General features: G+C 55.5%; 4 protein-coding genes across 4 annotated transcripts; 3 read left to right on the forward strand and 1 right to left on the reverse strand.

The window, feature by feature from the left end:
- Nucleotides 1–1,661: 1,661 nt before the first annotated feature.
- Nucleotides 1,662–3,877, forward strand: NCS57_00052900 (Nitrogen permease regulator 3; the record flags this gene model as incomplete). Its single annotated transcript, XM_053050615.1, has 3 exons — nt 1,662–2,451; nt 2,506–2,902; nt 2,956–3,877. The coding sequence occupies 3 exons, from the start codon at nt 1,662–1,664 to the stop codon at nt 3,875–3,877; spliced, it is 2,109 nt and encodes a 702-aa protein (XP_052919130.1).
- An 867-nt stretch (nt 3,878–4,744) lies between these two features.
- On the reverse strand, nt 4,745–6,304 carry NCS57_00053000 (BHLH domain-containing protein; the record flags this gene model as incomplete). The annotated part of the gene is made up of 1 exon (XM_053050616.1): nt 4,745–6,304. The coding sequence occupies one exon, from the start codon at nt 6,302–6,304 to the stop codon at nt 4,745–4,747; it is 1,560 nt and encodes a 519-aa protein (XP_052919131.1).
- A 4,696-nt stretch (nt 6,305–11,000) lies between these two features.
- Nucleotides 11,001–12,078, forward strand: NCS57_00053100 (Protein transport protein SFT2; the record flags this gene model as incomplete). Its single annotated transcript, XM_053050617.1, has 4 exons — nt 11,001–11,220; nt 11,366–11,486; nt 11,719–11,869; nt 11,926–12,078. 4 exons carry the CDS (start codon nt 11,001–11,003, stop codon nt 12,076–12,078), a joined length of 645 nt encoding a protein of 214 aa, XP_052919132.1.
- Nucleotides 12,079–15,732: 3,654 nt separating this feature from the next.
- On the forward strand, nt 15,733–18,169 carry NCS57_00053200 (HTH La-type RNA-binding domain-containing protein; the record flags this gene model as incomplete). Its single annotated transcript, XM_053050618.1, has 2 exons — nt 15,733–17,043; nt 17,099–18,169. The coding sequence occupies 2 exons, from the start codon at nt 15,733–15,735 to the stop codon at nt 18,167–18,169; spliced, it is 2,382 nt and encodes a 793-aa protein (XP_052919133.1).
- Nucleotides 18,170–19,831: the final 1,662 nt, after the last annotated feature.

The following is a 19,831-nucleotide window of genomic DNA, read 5'->3' on the forward strand; positions in this document are numbered from 1 at the left end:
GCCGAGATGGAGATGGAGACGGCGGAAGGTGAACGGGGGGCGCGGGATGAAGTTAGGGAGAAGCACACGACCTGTTACCCTTCCAGTCGGGAGATGGACGAAAGCGCGAAACGGGATCGGGAACAGGGAAAACGGGCGGTGGTTTTGTGGGCGAAGAAGAGAGCGGGTGGGCCAGTGAAATGGGCGGCCTGGACCATGTGAAGAAGGAGACGAGACCGGTCCGCCACAAGTCGGATTTCGGATCTGGCAAAATTTTATCCAACGTAGTTAGATGGATGGGTCAGAGGTCGCGTGTCACTTGGGGGGACCCTTTGTTAGGTTGGACGTTGTTGAACGTTGGGCCGCTGCTGTTGCAAGAGTCAAGTTTCTCGTATCCTTCTGGTGCGTAGGCAGGCACGTTGTTGTACTACTTGAAACTCTCCTTGCCAAGGCACACGTCGGTTGATGTTTTGCAACCCTCAGTTGATGGAGGAAAGAGATGAGATGGTCTTACTGTGCTCTCTCCCGTGGGGGACGACGTCTGATGGATAAAAATAGCCGGGGATGAAGATGGAGGGAATGTGTGGAAATGGGATGGATAAACCGGCATTAATAGGGGTTTGATTCTTGACTTGATGGACTCGACTCCAATGGCTCCTTCTATTAGTGCCTGCCTGCGCCTGCCTACGTCCATACTTCTTGGCCTCCTGCCCACAATCACATGTCCTCGATTCGATTAGTGGCTGCCTTTTAAGAGGACACCTGTATTTTGCGCGTATGGATTCGTATGGATGCGCGGGCACTCATGCGCATGCCGTCTAGGTGGTAAATGGACCCTGATTTACGAGCTGGGCCCTCTTCCGAGTGAAATTAACGACGGTGCACCTGCACCTCGCGACCCCGGCCTGTAAGACGACGAATATCCAGTATGGACCGAGGAAAACAAATTGTGTTGGGAACGATTCTGTTGGGCTTCTTCAGCTGTCAGAAATATCCAATTACTCGCAATCCCTTGCCACTGACGAGAGCAAGCATTGCCCCTTATTAGAAAAAGTCACGGCACAAAGAAATTGGTTGCGGAAAATGACACGCCTACCAATCTAACTTTTTTTGATTGTCGATTGCCTATTCTACACACCGACTTTACCTGGGCACCTCACTGATTGTCTCGCTATCGTGCTCCCTAAAACTCTGTGCGTGACAACAAGACGCCCCCCGCTAGACGATCAGTCCAGCGAGAGGATCAAGACTCCAAAAGATCTCGTACTTTTTCCCCTTGACCGCCTGCCGCTAGGATCAAAGGACCCTCTGTTGGCCCTACGGATGCAAGTGCGCACCGACTTTTGTGTGCACTGACTGATCTGGGCCCTACAAAGAAAGGAATGCCATGTCTCGACTCGACTAACCCATGACGCCACATTCTAGCCTCTCCCCCACCCTCACGAGGGTGGCGCTCTTGAGGCTCAGGTCTCAATCTCACTCATCTCAATCTCCACAGGCGCCATCATTGGACGAGCCATCACGACCAACCTCATGAGATTTGAGGGGGCCCGTCCAGTCGGTAAACAGCATCGCAAACAAAGGCAGACGGCACATGTTTTTGTTCTTATCAGCTCTGCCCCTCTAGACCAGCGGTATACTGTGTCCAATCCATTGGGCCCTATCATGTGACCGCGCCAGCCATGGCCGTGCCCAGCGTCACCAGCGACAACTTTCTCGCCGTCGCCCTCGTCGTCAACCGCTCCCGCGACGGCCCGGCCTTTGTCTTCCACTACCCTGCCCATGTCCAGCCCGCCTCCGGATCCGGCCCCGCCCCTGGCGCTGAGCTCGAGGACATCATCCTCGAGCGCCTCTCCCAGCAGGGCTACCAGGACGTCGCCGACGACGACGCCTCTCTGCCCAAGCAGGCCCGCAACCCAGATGACCACTTTGTCACCGAGTCTGGCACCCAGATTGTCCCCTGGGAGCGTGTTGCTGGCTTCCCCGCCCGTGATCTCGCTGGCATCTTGACACCCGCCCGCCCCTATCACAAGCGCCTCTTCCAGCTGTCCCTGGATCCCCTCTACTGCGTCTCCTATCCCATCCACGTCCCTGAGAATGGAAAGTGGAAGAAGCCCAAGAAGACGGCTCGCTCCAAGAAGCTCTCCACATATACCGATGACCCTGCTGGCCTTCACGAAATTGACCCCCTGGCTCCTGGAAAAGCGCCAGAGCAGCCCGTTGAGGAGAAGGAGGTTAAGAAGGAAGAGGGCAAGGACAAGGACGATGAGAAGCGCAGTTCCATGACCATGTTTAACCTCGTCTTTATCCTCAATCCCAGCAGTAACGAGGTCAAGGATGTTGTTGAGACCCTCTACGACCACATCATCAAAAAAGTCAGCAAGGTTTTTAAGTATAGCCAGCAGCATAGCGAGTTCGTCTGGAAGGAATCAAAGCGAATTCTCGTTGCCAAGGATAAAGCACGAGAAGAGCGTAAGTCTACCGTGACCTCAACTCTGGAGATATGTGAATTAACATGTCTTCTAGGTAAAAAGATGAGTGTGTTATGGAGGGAAATCATACAGAGCTCATCCCTAGCTGCCGCCATGCACGACATTTACGAGGCAGTATCGCAGAACAAGATCGCGGCTCTCCATCTAGATACTGCAGCTGGCGCCCTTACCCCTTCGGTTCAGATCCCTGTTCCGTTCTACATCGATGATCTTCCCCAAGGCGAAGAAGGGACACAGCGCGGCCTATGGCTCACCACAGCAAACACCTTTATCAGCCAGGATGCCCTCGAGGAACCCGGTTTCCTAGACCGCAATTTTGCACTATTACTTACAGATGACGAGAAGAAGATCATTTCTGAGCTTCAGGCCGACCCAGATCCGACAACGGCTTCCGTAGTCGAGTTTGTGCGCTTATCTAAACCTACACAATCGTGAGTGCCCATCAACCCTCGAACATGTTCTCATCTCTTACACTGGTTTGCAGTTTCTATCAAGTTGGCCAGAGCAATATTCTCACTTTGGGCCAAGTTCGTAAATATGCACAGCACTTCATCTTCTGGCGTCGAGCCATCGCCATTCCCCCTCTACACGCCAAGGACCAGTACATCCTCTCCCCAAATTGTGATCTCTCCCGTCTCTCCCTCGACACCCTCGAGTGGCAGCGAGCTTTCCCTCTTGCTCCGCCCCTCCCCAATTTCCTCGCCGAGCTCTCCCAGACCCCTCGTCCCTATAAACAATTCTCCCCCAGCAAGGCCCACCGGCCCACCTACCTCCTCATGCTGGCCTGGCTCATGCGTCGTGGCTGGGTCACCCAGCTTTGTACCTTTGCCTACGTCGTAGTCTGGCCAGAGATCCTCTACGAGGTTGAGTACGAGATGGAGGCTGAGGAGATCCGTGCCGCCGCCGATGTCGATTCGAAATCTGGCTCCTCCACCGCCGCTCCAGGGGTGCCCCGCACCTCCGAGTCCTCCGAAGACCACTCCGGAACCGACGGCTCCCATGTCCCCACCGTCGCCGAGCAGGCCGCCGAGAAAGCCCGGCTCGAGCGTATCGCATCCAAGGCCCAGCGGGATGCTGCAGAAAAGGCTACTGCCCATGCCCGAAAGGTCGTTCCCATCGTCACGGCTCACCCCTCAGTCAACGACCACCCTCATCTAGCCGGCCTCACACCGCACATCATCCTTGATGCCAAAAAGGCCACCGGCAAGGAGTCGCGCTACCTTTCTGCTATTGCGCGCCGTTTCAATGACGAGAAGCTGGCAAACAGCTGGCAAGTCATGTGCAAGTATTTCGATGGCCGTTGCGCCCTCGAGCGCATAGCTCTGCAGGAGGACATGAAGCGCAAGCTGGTCTGGAACACCCTGACGGCCATGAGCGAGTATCTCCTCTGCACCCGTCACTGGTGATATGGCCAGCGTAATTTGTCATTGGGCGGCAGCCACGAATGGGACGTGGGTATATAATGATAGGTATCTCGCTTGTGGTATCTAGGCATAAAGAGCAATAAAACAAGTATAGTACTGCGAAAATACAGTAACCCAGAGGTGCCAAGTATTCTCCCATCCAAAAAGCTCGCTCAGACGAGCACCAGGCCTTACTTTCCCATCGCCTCTCAGTAGATCCTGGAGGGAGAACCACAAATGGCGCATTAAATCGCAAGCAGATTAAGCAGAAGAAAAGATAGGAGTAGAGAGAAGTGAAGATTCCTAACCCAAAGACATGACATGACAGGCCTTGCGTTGCCTCCCCTTCACCACCCATCCTGGAACTGGTCCAGGAAACCATCCCCTAAGGTATCGCGACAGAAAAGAAATGAACAGAATCCCTAAACTAAAGCACAACCCATAAAACACATAACCCAGTAAGCAACAAACCCCGCGAGCACAACTAGAAACACGATCCGGATATGCCCCTGCGCTGTATAAGCCTATATACCTTAGCCCACGCCTTGACACGCCGAGGCCGCTCCTCAAAGAGTGAGAAACGCACCAACAAGTAACCCAGAAACAATCCCACTGCCCAAACACCAAGAGAATGTCGCATATCCTTGAAGCGGGGTCCGCCACGCGAAACCGAGCCTTGAGAGAGTGCGAGATGCCAGGGTAAAAATGATGACAGTGATGATGATAATTCTCAAACGCCGAAAGCCATGATGTAAAGCCAAAAGGGACAGACCACCTTCTTGGTCTCTTGCACTCTGAGCCAAGATAACGAGTCCTTGAGGACCGAGCAAGACAATGGATCAAACGTATTCAACTCATCCGTCCTGCCATCTACTGCGTGAGATCCATGTCGTACTCATCCTCCTCCTTGAAGTTGATCGAGGCTTGACCGCTGCCGTTGTCATCAGGGTCATGCCAGAATTGGTTGGTATCGTTCAGGTCGGCGTTGTCGTCTGGGCTGAGGCTTACGGGGTCGACACCTCCGCCCAAGCCAGTGAGAGACTCGCCTCGGTAATCAGTGTGATGAGGCACACGCAGACCAGATCCCGCTGTCCGCGAGTAAGAAAAGGTACCATTCTCACTCTTGGAGATGGCATCCATCAGTTCAGTCTGCATACGTCGCTCATCCTCGGTCAACTCAAAAGGGAAATGACCGCCAAGCTCGGCGATCGTGTTCATCATCTCCTCCTGCTGTTGAAGCTTGAGATGAAGCATCCACATAAGATCTCGGGTCCAGCTGACGGCGCCGTTTAGGATGTCACCCTTGTTGGGGCCCTTGTCCTTCTCCTCGATGGGCAGGCCCGTTGTGATATTACCAGCCGTGCTTCCAGTGGCCCTCCGTGCGCCCGGTCCAGCGAGCCCCGAAGTAGCTTGGGTTGGGCTGGAAATGCCGGTGAGCGTGGGTGAAAGGGGAGTACCATTCTGGATGAGCTTTCGGATCTTCTCATCCTCAAGACGATGTGTGGGAACCAGTCTGCTGAGGTCCTGTATCCTCTCGTTGATGTTGTCTCGTCGGCGACGCTCCACGAGGTTGTGAGACTCTCGGCGTCGTTTCCGCTTCATCTCTTGCGACGAGACTGCGTTTGGAGCCACACCGAGCTTGGCGGGCATCGAGGTTCCACCCTTCATCATGACCTCATTGATCTGGTTCATGCCCGGCTGCATGGGAGAGGAGAAGCCGGAGTTGTAAGAGGCCGGAATGCTTCCAGTCGGGGTGTTGATCCACTGGCCATTGGGCGACTTCATGGCCTGACCTCCGAAACCTGGCGACTCTTGCGATCCGATTGTCATGCCGTGGAGAGTGGCAGTCTTGGGAGTCATCGGAGACATGGGGCTGCGGCTGTTGGATGTCTTTCGCTGCATTTGCTGGCTCATTCGGGCCCTGGCCTTGGCATTCAGGTAGTTGGGATCATTGGCGTCAGCGTTCATGTCGCCGGTCAGAGGGGATCCTGAGTAGGACAAGGGCGAGTGCAGCGAGGTGCCCAGGGAGTGACCTTGCATTTGGCGGTACTGGGTGAAGCCTGTGTTGAAAGGGCTTTGAATGGGATCTCCGTCGGGGGTATTTGAGTAGCCGTTCATGTGCGACTGGTCCATTCCGGAGTTGCGGTGGGAAAAGGCACTCTGGGAGAAGCCCATGTTGAGTCCTGAAAAGTCCTGGCCTTGGCCGGACATTCCAGACTGGTTATCGGGAGGGCCGGTGAGGCCATCAAGAAGCTCGTCATCGCCAAACAAGGCGGAACCGCTCGAGTAGCCGTTGGCACCGCTGCCCGAGTTTGAGTTGAAGTTGTTGTTGAAGGAGGGAGAGTAGCCGCCCGACATGGCGAGGTCGTTAGGGTCGATGCTACCCCCGTTGGGGTTGTTCCCAAATTGATTGAAGCCGTGCTGGGCCATCGTGGGCAACGGCAATAGTGTTGCCTTTGGATGTGTCGCTGTTGTAGAATCGGATGTTGTGCCCTAGCTTGAGGAGGGGGGAAGTGGGTGAAGAAATATTGTGGGCGTGCGCCGGTTCGGTTAAGGGCGACAGCTGGGAGTAAATGCGAAGGGTTGAAACAGGCCTACTCAAAGACTCGAGTCAGCATCTGGCAAAGGCAGCGCGGAGCGCAAAGCGGGGGGAGAAGGTGAAGGAGGCCGGTTCGGTGGCTCGGCGAAGGGAAGTGGACAGATGGAATGCCCGCTGCCGCGGAGGTCGCAGCAAGGAGAGTGGCGGGCGGGAGGCCGGGGGTTCAGACGTGCGAGTCCTGACTCACCTCACAGGCAGAAGAGTATCAGAGTGAAACTGGTAGGAGTGTCTAGAGGCCGCAGTTCATAAGAGGACACAGAGGTCGAAGCAGTTCAAAGGTAAAAAAGTTCAAGAAGAAGGCGAAAGCGACGGCGACGACGGAATGCGACGTCGGAGGACGTGGGAAGGGAAGCACAGAAAGATTGTGGGCGAGTTGTCGTGAGTCGGAGTCGGAGGGAGCTGGCTGTCGGGGTTGGAGGGGGATGAAATGGCGGGACAGCGCAGCGCAGCGCAGCACAGGGCCTCAAGCGTCCACCCACTCAGTGGGCTGGGGGCTGCGAGGAGGGCTTGAGGCGTAGTAACTGGGTGCGTGTTGGTACCTCGAGCCAAGGTACCGAATAAGGTGTTGGCTTGGCCGCTTGGGCTTTGGGGTACTTCGTAACGCACGGGCCAAAAGGTCCACGATACTTCTGGCGGGTGCTAGCCCCAGTCCAATGCTATTAGTAGCAATCTGGAGACGCTGTCCTTTGCAGCAGCTGTCGGCGCGGGGACGACGGCGGTCGGAGCAGCGGTCGAGGGACTCTCTGGCTGAGTCGTATTGAGGGCAGCCGAGAGCGCAGACAAGGCAGGCGGTGTCAACCGTGTGTTCAAGGTTGTAGTAGTAGCAGTAGCTGTTCTTGGAATGGTGAGGTGACCAGTCAGCGACGGAGCGAGAATGGGATGTGTGAGAATGATGCTCTTTTGGGGGGTGAGGGTGTGAGAGTGTGGGTTGGTGGTGGTCCCCGAATGTTAATAGAAGCCCGCGTTGGGAGGCAGCAACGGGATCTAGGTTTGTGCCGTGCAGCCAACAAATCGGTTTGCAGACAAGGAGCTCGGGGTTTTAAGAGATAAGTGACAGAAACAATGAGGTGATTGTTGCTGATGACGATAGTGGACAGAAGGTTGGTAATGGAGTTGGGAAAATGACAGAGGTAAAACAAAAGAGAAGGAGTGAGCGGAGGGGGGGTAGACGGGTAGGGAAAGGGAAGTAGGTATGATGCGTGCTTGCTTGGGTAGGCACCAAGGTCCAAAGGCGATTCGTGCCTTGACGATGAACGGTTGGTCGGGGATTATCTGGGCAAATGCGACTAGAGGGCGGGAGGAGAGGAGAAGATGGATCCAGCTGCACACTGCAGATGGAACGGCGGGATGCAGGCCGGCGAGACGGAGAAGACGGAGGAGATATCTCACTCACCACGAGTTCCAAGGGCACCGAGATGCGCAGGCGGCATGGAAACAGTCGCTTTAGTTCGGATGCGTAGACGGGGACGACCTAGATAGCGGGGTTGCACGACCGAGAATAGAAGAGGAGGATGATGACGATCAAGGTGCAGGCAGGCTGCTGCTGAGTCGAGACGCGATGGATGAGATAGTGAGAAGAATATAGCGCCTGTAAGAGCTATCCTGATGCCTCAACAGCGTCGTCGAGAGGCAGGTACCTGTCGTGGGCTGCGTCCTATGTAGTTGGGACCTGGGTATGATGTCGCTAGATGGCGGGGCACCAAGAGGTGCAGGGTTCAGGTTCGTGATGTGATATTGGTCCGCCCTTGAGATTAGGTGAGGCGGCGCAAACAGAGCCAGAGACGGAAGCAGAAGCAGATGCGTCGGGTAAAAGTCCAAGAGCAAACGTCGTGCGTTTTGCCGGGAAGCGTCGCTATTTATTCGACCGCACAGACGAAACAAAACGAAACGTTCAGGTTTCCCGTGTGTCCAGAGGTGAGGTCCAGACCAGGGCCGTTGGTGGGTTAGGTAGGGTGGTGGTTGAGATGGTAAACACGGAGGGATGGGATGGGATAGGACGAGATGGGCGTCTGTCTGTGATTGCTGATCCAGAGCACCTCAGGCGGTCTGGCGTTTTATTGCGATCCTGGCGCCGCGCGACGCGGTTGGAGGGGGTCTAGAGATGAGGGGAGGTATTGATAGCGCGAGATGGTGGTGGTATGGAGGAGCGACTCGAAGAGAAGAGAGGGAGAGAGAGGGTGGTGTAAGTGTAGGTGTAGGTGTTGTGTTGGTGTAGGTGGTGATGGTCAAGGGTCCAACGCTCGAGCGTCGTGTTTGAAGGCTGAGGGGGAGGACACTTTAACCACGTAAGGGGGTCTCTTCTCTCACTCGAACGACGATCAAAGTTAGGCAGTGCGTATTCGGAAATGGTAATGTAGGTTGATTAGGTTGTCTTGTCTTATTCTTCTCTGTTCTTAGCCTCGCTCTTGCACGTCTCTCTCCTGGTTCTCGTCTCCTCTGCGGCTTGCTTACTCCTTTGCAGGTCGACCGATGTCTTCTCCGTCCGTGATGATGATGATGTTATCGCTCGCGGCTGCAAGAGGCCAGGTAGAGATACGCCTGTCTGTCACAGCTGCAAGATGAGATCTGGCTTCGGCTCTTGGCCCGCATGCCAAAAGGGCACCAGCGTCGTCCGTTTTATACTCGCCGCAGCTGGCTAAAAATACTAGCCATGCCTTGTCAAGTCATCTGTACGGCTCCCCGTCGTCTCCTGACCTGCCTGGTCCCAGATATTCCGGACCCAAGTGTGATGGACCTTGGAGGCGGTGGTCACTGGCCCCTCGCAGTGGTATTTCCGTTGGGGCCTGGAGTTGGTCCTGGAGCTGGAAAGTTGGCGGTGATGGTGGCCGCGACTCTCTGCTCCCTCTGGCGGTTTACACGGGCTCCCATGAGACGGACGACTCCCAGGGAGGGTGTGGGTGAGAATGGATGTGTGTGTGGGTGGGCGCCAGGCTGAACGTGACTCGGGATTTAAGACACCAAGGCCAACCTACTACTAGACTCTTGGGGCTCATCGGGAATTGCTACATGGAATCGTAACCCCTCCCTGAGCTTCCTCTGTCTCGTTCTCGGTCATGCGCTGGAAGCTTCCCCCATCCCTCTCCCATCTCCCTGGCCACGCGCCCCCAGGCGAAGACACTGCCACTCAGGACTCGTTGCAGAATCAAATCAAGGCGAACGGCTCTCAAGACTCTTGATCGGTGTAAGACTCAACTCTGTCAGCCTCTCCCACTTGATTCTGAAACTGGAGGGAGAGGCTGGGCGCCAGGCTACCTCTGCCTTTCTCCGTAGTTCTCATCATGGAGGGTGTCAGTCGAGGCTGTCCTTCATGTTAGTTCCCTACGGATAGCGTTGCGGTCCGCTCCTCGGGCTCGCATGGGAAGGTAGCTCGCTGGACCCCGTCCGTCCGCCGTCCGCTCCTCTCCCGCTCGGGCTACCCTTATTGTCATCTCCAACATGATGACGATGCTGCCAGAGTTGACTGTTGCAAGTTGCTGCGCGTCGTTCGTTGCGCAACATGGCCAGCATCCATGGATGGGTCGGTCCCACGCCTATGAGAGACAGCCTTGAGCGTCTGAAACCACCAGCAACCGTCTCAGGCTCTCTCTCTCCACTCTTTTCCTGCAAGGCTCTCTCGCATCAGGACCAGGCTCTGGCTCTGAAGCTTCCCCCCCTCTTTTAGGCCATATGCCTCCCTCTCTGTCATGCATGATCCATCCCGTCCCCTCCCGGTGGGTGTCATGGCCCGGGGGGGCTCTCGACGCTTGGTTGATGGACGGGCCGTGCAAGGGCCGTGCAAGAAACTCGGAGCCTACCCCAAGATAGCCCCGTTTAAAGCCGGCCAATCATATGACCCCGACGCACTACATGGCAAGGCTCCGGAATGGGTGGAATTCAGGGAAGGGACCACACCAACCCCAACCCATCGACTTCTCGGCCTAGTGCGGCCCTCCACTACCGCTACCGCCTCCAAGAACCAACTTCAAGTCTCGTCCCAAGCTTCACCCCCTTCTGTCCCTCTGTCGACTTCGCGCAAAACGCTCCGCCTGCCGCCTATTGCTTGTCGTCCATTGCTGCTGTCGCTTGATAACTCGCGTTGGGTCGCGCCCTTATCGGCCTTTTCGAGCGGTACGCGCGGTCGCCTGTAACCCCCCTTCCACTCAGCCCCCCAAGGACTCGTAGCCTTTCCATCATATCGCCGCCTTGCGCACACGGCTTCGTCAGCCAAAGGCTAGGTGTTGGGACCAGGTAGGCAGCCGTTTTGCCCATCCGTTCCGGATCGCCCGTATATCATGGACGTTTGTCGACTGACCATGACCAAAATACCACAGCTCCAAGGAAGTGGACCTTGGTCTCTGCAACTGTATCAACTGTTATCAGTCTAATACGAAGCCGCCGTTGTCGCGCGCCTTGCGCTTCTCCCACCCTCCATCACGATCACGAACCTGAGCCCGAACCTGCGCCGCACGATCGACGTTGCCGTTCCGTACCCGCCCCGTCGCTATCGAGCCCGTCCCTTGCGAATCCGCCCCCCTGGTTCCCGGCGCCATGGCTTCTAATTCTTTCCGAGACTCCATCAACTCCCTCGGCTGGAGCCGTCGCGATGAACCCGTAAACACGTCCCAGCAGAGCGGTCTGCTCTCTTCTCTCCAGAGCCTCAACCCCTTCCAAGGCGGCCGTGGCTATGTGAGGCTCCCCACCACCGAGAGCGCCGGTGCGCCTCTGCCTGCGCCCAGTCGACGCGAAGAGGAGGAAGGCTGGTTTGTTCGTGAGTCAACCTGATGGCCCTCAACCCATCGCCCTCCGGCACCCCTGCAGCGGGACACGCGCATTGCATCTGAGCCATGCCTTAGATCATGCATGTGATGCGGATGACATGCCTCGTGGTTACAAGACACTAACCCGACTGGCAGTTAGTCGATGGGATCGGTTACTGATCTTTGGGGCTTGCAACCTTGCTGCCCTGGCATGCTTCTTTGTGTGCTTCACCTTTACTCTCTTCCCGCTGTTTAACCCCCGCAAGTTTGTCACCTTGTAAGTCGAGATGCTGTCTCTGTCCTGTCCAAACTGCACTTCCTTCGCCGCCCCCCCCCCCCCCCCCCCCCCCCCCCCTCTTCTCCCCTCCCCTTGCCGATCACAGTCACGGGTTCTCGTATGGTGTGAGGCCAGCCCAATGCCGTGACTGTGATTGCCGATGTCATGATGTCGTAGAGTTGAGATAGGGGAATCTGAAAGTCCTTGTTGAAGCTGACTCGCAGTTGCACAGGTGGTCGGTTGGATCGCTGATGTTTTTGGCATCGTTTGCGGCAGTTATGGGACCTATGGCCTATGTCTATCATCTTCTCTCAACTCCCCGGTTGCCGTTTACTGCAGCCTACTTTGGTTCTATCATCCTGACACTTGTGTTTGCCTTGAAGGTGAGTGGGATGTTTGTCAGATGAGCTCCCTCGTATTTACTGACTATCTTTATCAGCTTCACAGCACCATCCTGACCCTCTTTTCGGCCATCATCCAGATCGCATGTCTTCTCTGGTATCTTATCAGCTACTTCCCCATGGGAGGTACTGGTCTTCGCCTGGCGGCCTCGTACGGTACAAGACAAGCGGCATCTTGGATGTCTGGTTAAGTGGTCTCACGGTGAGAGTATTATGCTTCTACCAGAGCAGTCTTTCTTGTTTACTCAAGCCACATAAAACTACTTGTAATGCTCTTATGAGAGTACCTGTCTTTCTGTATAATAGGTGTTTGCGTTGGGCTGTATCGAAAACGGGTGAAAATATTGTCAAGATAATGATGGTCAGAATATATTGTTTTGGGGTGTCTATCCCTTCGGTTCATGAGTTTTGGCTTTTGGGATGGTGTTTGTATCAAGTGCGAGAGCCGTTGCAGAATAGTCGTTCGCGTTCTCCAGTAGATGAGCCATATGTCACTTCTCTCAAACAAGCCAGTATGGGGAGTATGTGTCCTTTAATGTGGGTGAGAAACGTCATATTGTAGTTGTTGCCCTTTTTTCTGCTGGGTCTGTTCTAACATGATCTATTGGGAATGAGAGGGGAGATCTAGATCTGTTGGAGAGGAAGCAAGCACCTTTGATCGGATAGACAAATGAATCAGGCTTGAACCTCGCGTGTTTGTGCCTCTTTAGCGTTTAACCTGTGTGATGGTGAACAGACCACGTAAGCATGTGCAGTTTTTGATCAAAGAGAGGCGACAAATCTCGAGTTACTCAAACCCTCATGAATCATGTTTGCAAGTCTTCTTCGGCGTTTCACGCCAACTCCGATATCCGGGAATCTTCAACGCGATTCATCCCAAGTTCCTACAGCACATCCGGTCGCCTGGAGGATCTAGCCCCAAACAGGCAGTTTCTCAGGCTCGCGTCCAATGGGCGTCCACCGGCTGAGCGGCCTCGGCTTGCAAGGGCCCCGGCTATCTTGCATTGGATGGAAGTGATCGATGGAATAAAAAAAAATGCCCGTCATGGCTTTCTCGTTTGTCTTTCCCCTCTGGACCGGAACTGTTCTTCCCACCGAATGCAATGCACATGGCGGACTCGGGAACTGATGGGCGCTTCGGCTGTCAGTCCATCTTTAAATGCCGTCCCGTCCCGCTGCCTTGTGCGACGTCCCCAACGGGTAAAGGCAGGCTTTGTCTTGGGAGTCGCGATATGAAAGTGCCGAGGGATGTTCGGTCCAGTCATGCTGTCTGCAACAATTGCTGATGCTCAAGAGTCGTACTCTGTCGGACAAATTGTTTAACAGCTATCGGCCTACGGCATAATCTGCGGGATTGGATTTTCGGCCGTATCTGCCGTTGTGGTTATTGTCTCACTGCAAATGCATGTTGTGCCCTCTTTCCGGGGCACATGAGGAGGTGCATTTCACAACCCACGTCGACAACTTCCTGAGGATCCGGGATCGCTTTAAGACCATTTGCTTGGCGAGGTGACGACCCGGGGACAGTTACTCTGTTACCTAATGTTGAGCAGACATGGTCTTGTTCACCTGGAGAGTAAGGCAGATGGGTATCATGAACAACAGCTCTGTGCTCTGCTGGGCAGCAACATATCACATCACATGGATGGATACGACTCATCAAGGCTGGAGGAATGCGTCGACCTCCAAGGTCCTAACCTACCTGCCCGTCCAGGCTCTTCTCCCCGGGCAAGGACCAGGCCTCCTCGGAGAGATGATATGTTCCGCCGCCCTGGGAACCGTGCCTCCATGTGAATTTGATTGCTTGCACTGCACACACGAGCAGCCCCGGTCAGCGAGCAGCTGCCTGGGAGCCTAGGTTAGGTATCATCCATGGAGGTGTCTCGTCAACTTGCGGCCAGGCCATGACAGGGCCGTGACGCCTGCACACCATATCTGTACTGTAATGCTTCCCCCACGCGCGCGTGTGAATGGCCCAAGAACGCAGCCGGTCAATCAGGTCGAGCGTAATCACACAAGAACCGGCCGCACGACAAAGCAAAACCGCGCAAGGGTAACAGTGACATTGGATGGAATCTAGCAGGTCGGCATGCCCTGGGGCTGGCGGCCAGAGCCGATTTATATTCGCGCATCTCCACCCCATCACGGCCGTCCGGGGTCTCGGGTTTCCCATGACAGACGGGGTCCTCCAGGGGTGGAGTCCGCTACTGGTCGGTTCGGCGCTGGGTCATGACGAGCTGTAGGTGAATTGCCCTGAATCCCACTGGAGGACGCCTCCACTCCAGCAGCTGGGCGACCCCCGAGTCAGCGCCGCCCAAGGCCGCGGTGCTGTGCCCTCAGCGGCGGCAGCCGCAACAGACCAAGGTCGGGTCGCCGATTCAGTTCAGTGAATGACTTGCTTGACTTGGGCCGGGATCATGGGTTTCAACATTGACCATGTCTGGCCTCAGAGGAGTCACAAAAGAGCCTATAAAACATTCAAGGGGAAAGAAAAATGAGGCGGAAGAGAAAAAAAAAAGAAGTGCTACTCTCGTCTGGGTCTTGCTCTGCCCGTATCCGCTCCTCGGCGTTCTGTGTAAGAGTTGAGTGGGAGAAAGAGGTCCCCCTCCCCCCTCCATCCATCCTTCCATCCATCCCCATCTCCTGCGCCTGCGCCTGCGCCTGCTCCAAGGATTCTCGCTCGGCGCGCCGGTACGGCAGGTACCTGCTCGATCAGTTAGTCGCGGTACAAGGCGCTGGTACCTCCCGCGGCGCCGTCGCTGGCACTGGTGCTGGCACTGGACTGATTGTCTGTTGCGGTGCGGATCTGGGTACCTTAGAGAGGGGAAAAACGCAGAAAAAAAAATTTAATTGTTCACACAACGCAAAAAATAACCTCCGACCTTCATTTTCACTTTCCCTGGTCCCGTGCTGTGCCCTCTCTCCCCGTACCGTTACCCTTCCTTCAACCACAACTCCCCTTCGCCAGCCCAATTCCTGCAGAATTGCTGCTGCCGTTGACAGACTCCTCCTCCTGGTTTCTTCTTTCCCTTTACCCCTCCCCCGCTTCACCTTGAACTTTGCATTTGCAGTTGCCTCGATTGCTATAACCTCTTCCGTTACCCTGTCTAGGCTTTGCGCCGCTTCTCCCCGTCTCCCTCGACAAGAAGCATCAAGCAACGCCTGACACTCCGGCTCTGGTTTTACGGTTCAGGCCTCCCGGTCCCGTCCCCTGCAAAACGACTCGCCACCTCAATCCGTGCTGCCTGCCGTTCTCACCTGAAGCACAGCAGAGCAGAACAGAACAGAGCAGAGCGCTTCAAGTTGCTGCCTCGATACCCTGGCCGGCTTGACCTCTCTCTTTCCCCGTCCTCCCTTCGTCGAAATTTCGCCGCCTGCTTACCCCAGGTAGCACATTTCCGATCGAGCAAACGCTTTCTGACGTAGCAGAGCCATTCCTCTCCTTCCGTTTGGAATCTCTGCCTCGATTCGTACCCGACGTTGACGCACAATCCGACTGTTTTTTTCTTTTCAACCCAAAGCCCTCGGCTCAGCGGACACTCCCCCTCTCACTTTAACCACCACCTCCCGCTCGAATCCTTCTCCGCGATTTTCGACTCTTTGCGCAGAACCTACGACTGTCAACACCCTCATTAGTTGGGGGTCTCCGAATAGCGACTACCTTGCACATTGGGTGCTCTGCGCCTCTCTCCGTGTGCGGAGGGGGTAGAGAGACATCTTCGGGCTTCTTTTCCCGAAGACATCATTTGCCTCAGTTGGTGGCCCTAGGTGAAAAGGCACCTCCGGCTCACCATTTACCGTCCTGTCAGAAGACCGTCAGCCTGTGTTCTACGGCTCACCTTGACATGACTCCCTCAGCGATCGTTGAGTCCAACGAGATGGCCACTCCTTCGACTTTTTCTTACGCACAAGCTGCGAAGGGACAGGGCGCGGCCCCCGTCTCGAATACCAGCGCTCCTACAAACGCTGTCGCTCCTGCTCAGGACACCCAGGCGCCTGCCGCTGTCCCCGTGTCGGACCTGAAGACGGCCACGCCTGTCCCCGAGCAGGCCACCACCGCCGAGGTCTCGGAGGCCACCGAAAGCCTCGAGCCCCGTGCAGTTGCTTCCGAGAAGCAGGACCTCGAAAGCGTTCCCAGCTCTGAGAGCGATGCCCGATCCGAGTCCACACAAGAAAGGCGGCCCGAGTCGAGGCGTGACGACGATGCTGGAAGGTTAGATCGGCCATGGCGACGAAATGAAAAGACGCCAAGGTCATCGAGCAACACCACCCGTTCCACCGAAGAGCAGGACTCGCGAAAGGCTCGGAGGGGCAAGAAGAGCAAGGCTGCTGAGAAGCAGCCCAGCGAGCAGGCGGCAGATAAGGAGCAGGAAGCGGCTCCCGAGCCGCCAAAGGTTGAACTTGCCGAGGCGCCCATCCCCAGCGTCAACATCTGGCATCAGCGCAAGGAAGCTCAGCTGGCAAAGGCTAAGCCCGCGCCCACTCCCGCCGAAGCTGCGGTAAATGGCACATCCGCCCAGAAGGACGACGATAAGTCAGTGGCCAAGGCTGAGGAGTCTACTCCTGCTCCCTATACAAATGGCGTCAAGCCGCAGCAGAAGGCTGCTAGCGTCAGCCGACCCGAGCGAAACGGCCCTCGAGGTTCGCGGATATCAGACAAGGAAGGCAAGGCCGAAGTGCCCCCATCTGTGCAGGATTCAACTCACTGGCCTACCCCCGAGACCGCCATCACTGCTATTAAGGAGGACAAGAAGAAGACGGTCGACAAGGCATCTGACCGATCGGATCGCTCCGACAAGGATGCTCAGGAGAACGACAGCCAGGCCAAGCCCCGACAGAAGTGGGTGACTTATGACTACGTCCCCACAGTCAGCTTTGAGACTCAGCTACCTCAAATGCGTGGCTCCAAACCCCGTGGAGGAGCCCGAAGCGGTCGCGATACTTCTACCCGAGCTACTACAAACGGTGTCACAGATAAGGCATCGTCTGCTCCTGTGAATAAGTCCAACGACGCCAAGCCTCGAGATGGACCCAATGGTACTACATCCCAACCCGCTGCGGCCAAGCGAGGCTCACTCGATGCCGCCAACGGCCAAAAGAAGGCCTCGGCAAATGCTGGTGCCGACAAGGCCAAGGATTCTGCCGCTCAGTCTAGTGTAAGTTGAGCTTATTGAGCGTGAGAAGAGCAAATAGTCTAACTTGGTTCCTCAGGATACTACTCAGACTCCTCGCGATCGCCCTGAGGGCCGTGGTGAGAGGGGTCGAGGTGGCTACCGCGGGCGTGGTGCTCATGGCAATGGCCAAAGCCAGCACCAACATTCGGCTTCGGCCACTTCAGCATTCCACGGCCAAGGCGCTGGCGCTGGTCGAGCTCAGGGCCACTACAGCCCCCCTCTGCGACAGGGCTCGCACGGTGGTATGTTTGCGCCGCCAACTCAGCGAGGCCGCGGAGGCCGCAACGGAGCGGGTAACTACCACCGCTTGTCTCTGCCCAACGGCAGCTCTCGCATGCCTGCCGTGCAGGCTCAGTTCGCGGCATACGACTACTCGATGGCGCCGATGGCCGGTATGCCTTTGCAGCCTCATCCCTACTGGGACAACATGGTGATGCCGATGCTCAAGAGCCAAATCGAGTACTACTTCTCCATCGAGAACCTTTGCAAGGATATGTACCTGCGACAGCGCATGGACTCTCAGGGCTTTGTGCCGCTGCATTTCATCACTGCATTCAAGCGCATGCGGGATCTCTCGGCCGATATGAACCTCATCCGTGCTGTATGTGAGGATTCGGTCGATGTTGACTACGTTGTCGGCGAGGATGACTGTGAGCGACTGCGTCGCCGGGAGGATTGGCAGAAGTTTGTCCTGCCCATGGAGGACCGAGACGAGCTGGCTCGCAATGACGGTCCCATGCACTTGACTTTCAAGAACCGATCTTATAACTATGCCAACGGCCATTTCAATGGCTTCCACGGTCTGCCTTATGGCCAGCATGGCTACCCCGTGAACGCCCACGACCCCTCGTTCCAACACTTTGTTGACAACACACAAGCGGCACAGGGCGTCAACGGAGCTATAAACACCAACGGCGTGAGCCAGCTCTCGGCCGAGGTGCCCGACTTTTCTCCCTCAGGCACTATCCCTCTGGCCGGTCTCGATGGCGATGTCTCGCCGACAAGCAAGGCTGAGGCCTCGACACCGTTGCAAAATGGCCAGGTCGAGGCTGCCGCACCCCTCACGAACGGCGTGCATGCCGAGCAAGCTCAGGCGGCGCAGTCGTAAACGGGCCCTTCCAGAAATGGAGGGGGTCCTTACGGCGGTGAGGCTTGGTCAAGTGGTGGATCTATGTCTTGCATCTTGAGGCGTAGACGAGAGTGAGATGTTGTCATGCCCTATATCTGGGTCGATATGATTTTACGCGTCCCAGAATTCGAAACATGTTTATGATAAGGGCCAAGTTGAGAATTGGCCACCAAAAAACGTCATACGCGATGGCGTTGTATCAGTTGCGGTCACATTTCTTGGTTCGCAGATCTTTCTTTCGTCAGGACGAATGTATGAAAATCTCGAGGATTAACGACTTTGCAATGGTTGTTTTGAGCACGACGGAGCGGGAGCGTTGAGATGCTTTCAAGCCAGCTTGAATCTGACAAGGCACGGGTATGAAAGCGTTGACATTCGACGCGAAGTCAACATCCCGGGAGTCTGACGAAGTGGAAAGGGGGTGAAAAGAGCGGAGGGACGATGCAAACACGATCAGCAAAAATTCTTCTATACCCTGTCCCATGAATCAAGGATGGACAACTAAGGCGGACTGGTAATGGGGATCGGGGTGACGATGTGATGGGTTTAAGGCCCAGTCTATTGGTTTCCAGAGGGAGGTCTTTTGGCGAGGACGGAACTGCGAAAGCTGTCGGCGACAGGTTGGAAAGATGTGCAGTGGAGCCTTTGAGCTCGGGCTCACAGGTCTTTTGACAGTTGCGTGAGGTGCTCCAGAGAGCGACCAAGAACGCAAGGGGGCTGAAGCTGGCAGGTCTGGTCAGCTGTTACCACGGGTTGAGTGTTACGGGTGGCAGGGAAGCCAAGGAAGGGGTCTAGGGCGTCTTCGGAACAGGGGAGAGAAAGAAAAAGACAAGTGAGGGCAGAAAAGCAAATGCATGCATGGTATTCAGCCACAGCAAAGCACAGCACAGCACAGCACAGCACAGGGATTTCTCAACTGCATTCGGAAGGGGTTACAAAGGTGGTTTGGTTTTTGGTCTTCTGGTCTTTGGTCTGTGGTCATTTTTGTTATGGACTTTTTTTCCCCGCCATGGATTTTGATGTTAGATGGGACTCTCCAAACTTTGCTACACGAGGGATTTGCACACTGTACTATAGTTTTCAAAAACACACACAAGAAAAAATAATAAAAGGTTGATAAACTGGTTGGGCTCTCGGTTAGTTGTGCAGGAGGATCCTGAGTTGGTTGGCTAGGTTTCACGATGCTTTTGTTAGGGCTAGCTAATGCAGGGCAAGATTAGATGAATGGATGGAAAATGAATTTTGGTCTTGGCAAGATGTTCTTTGAGTAGTGATTGTCTGCTGTGGGTGTCTTGACGATTTGTAAGCTGAGCGAGAGTCGTGTTACTTGACTTTAGCATCCGTCGGCCGTTGAGATTTTCAGAAGAAAATGAAGCGTGAAGTGGAGGATGTGGTTCATGCCATCCATCATGAGGGGCAATCCATCATGCTTGCGGGGTTGAGTTGGGCGAGGTGGGCTGGGCTGGTCGGCCGGCAGTTTTGGCCTAGGGTAACTCTCGACCCAATTGGGAAATACACTGACCATGATGGCAATGACGACGGCAATCTCGATCCGGTCCAAGGCATCGGTGGATTGTTGAATATGGGAGATGGTCTTTTTATTGACTAGCATTGGCTTTGGGGCTATGTTTCATAAAAGAT

The sequence above is a fragment of the Fusarium keratoplasticum genome, chromosome 1 (genome assembly GCF_025433545.1).
Source record: "Fusarium keratoplasticum isolate Fu6.1 chromosome 1, whole genome shotgun sequence".
In the NCBI taxonomy this organism is placed as follows: Eukaryota; Fungi; Ascomycota; class Sordariomycetes; order Hypocreales; family Nectriaceae; genus Fusarium; species Fusarium keratoplasticum.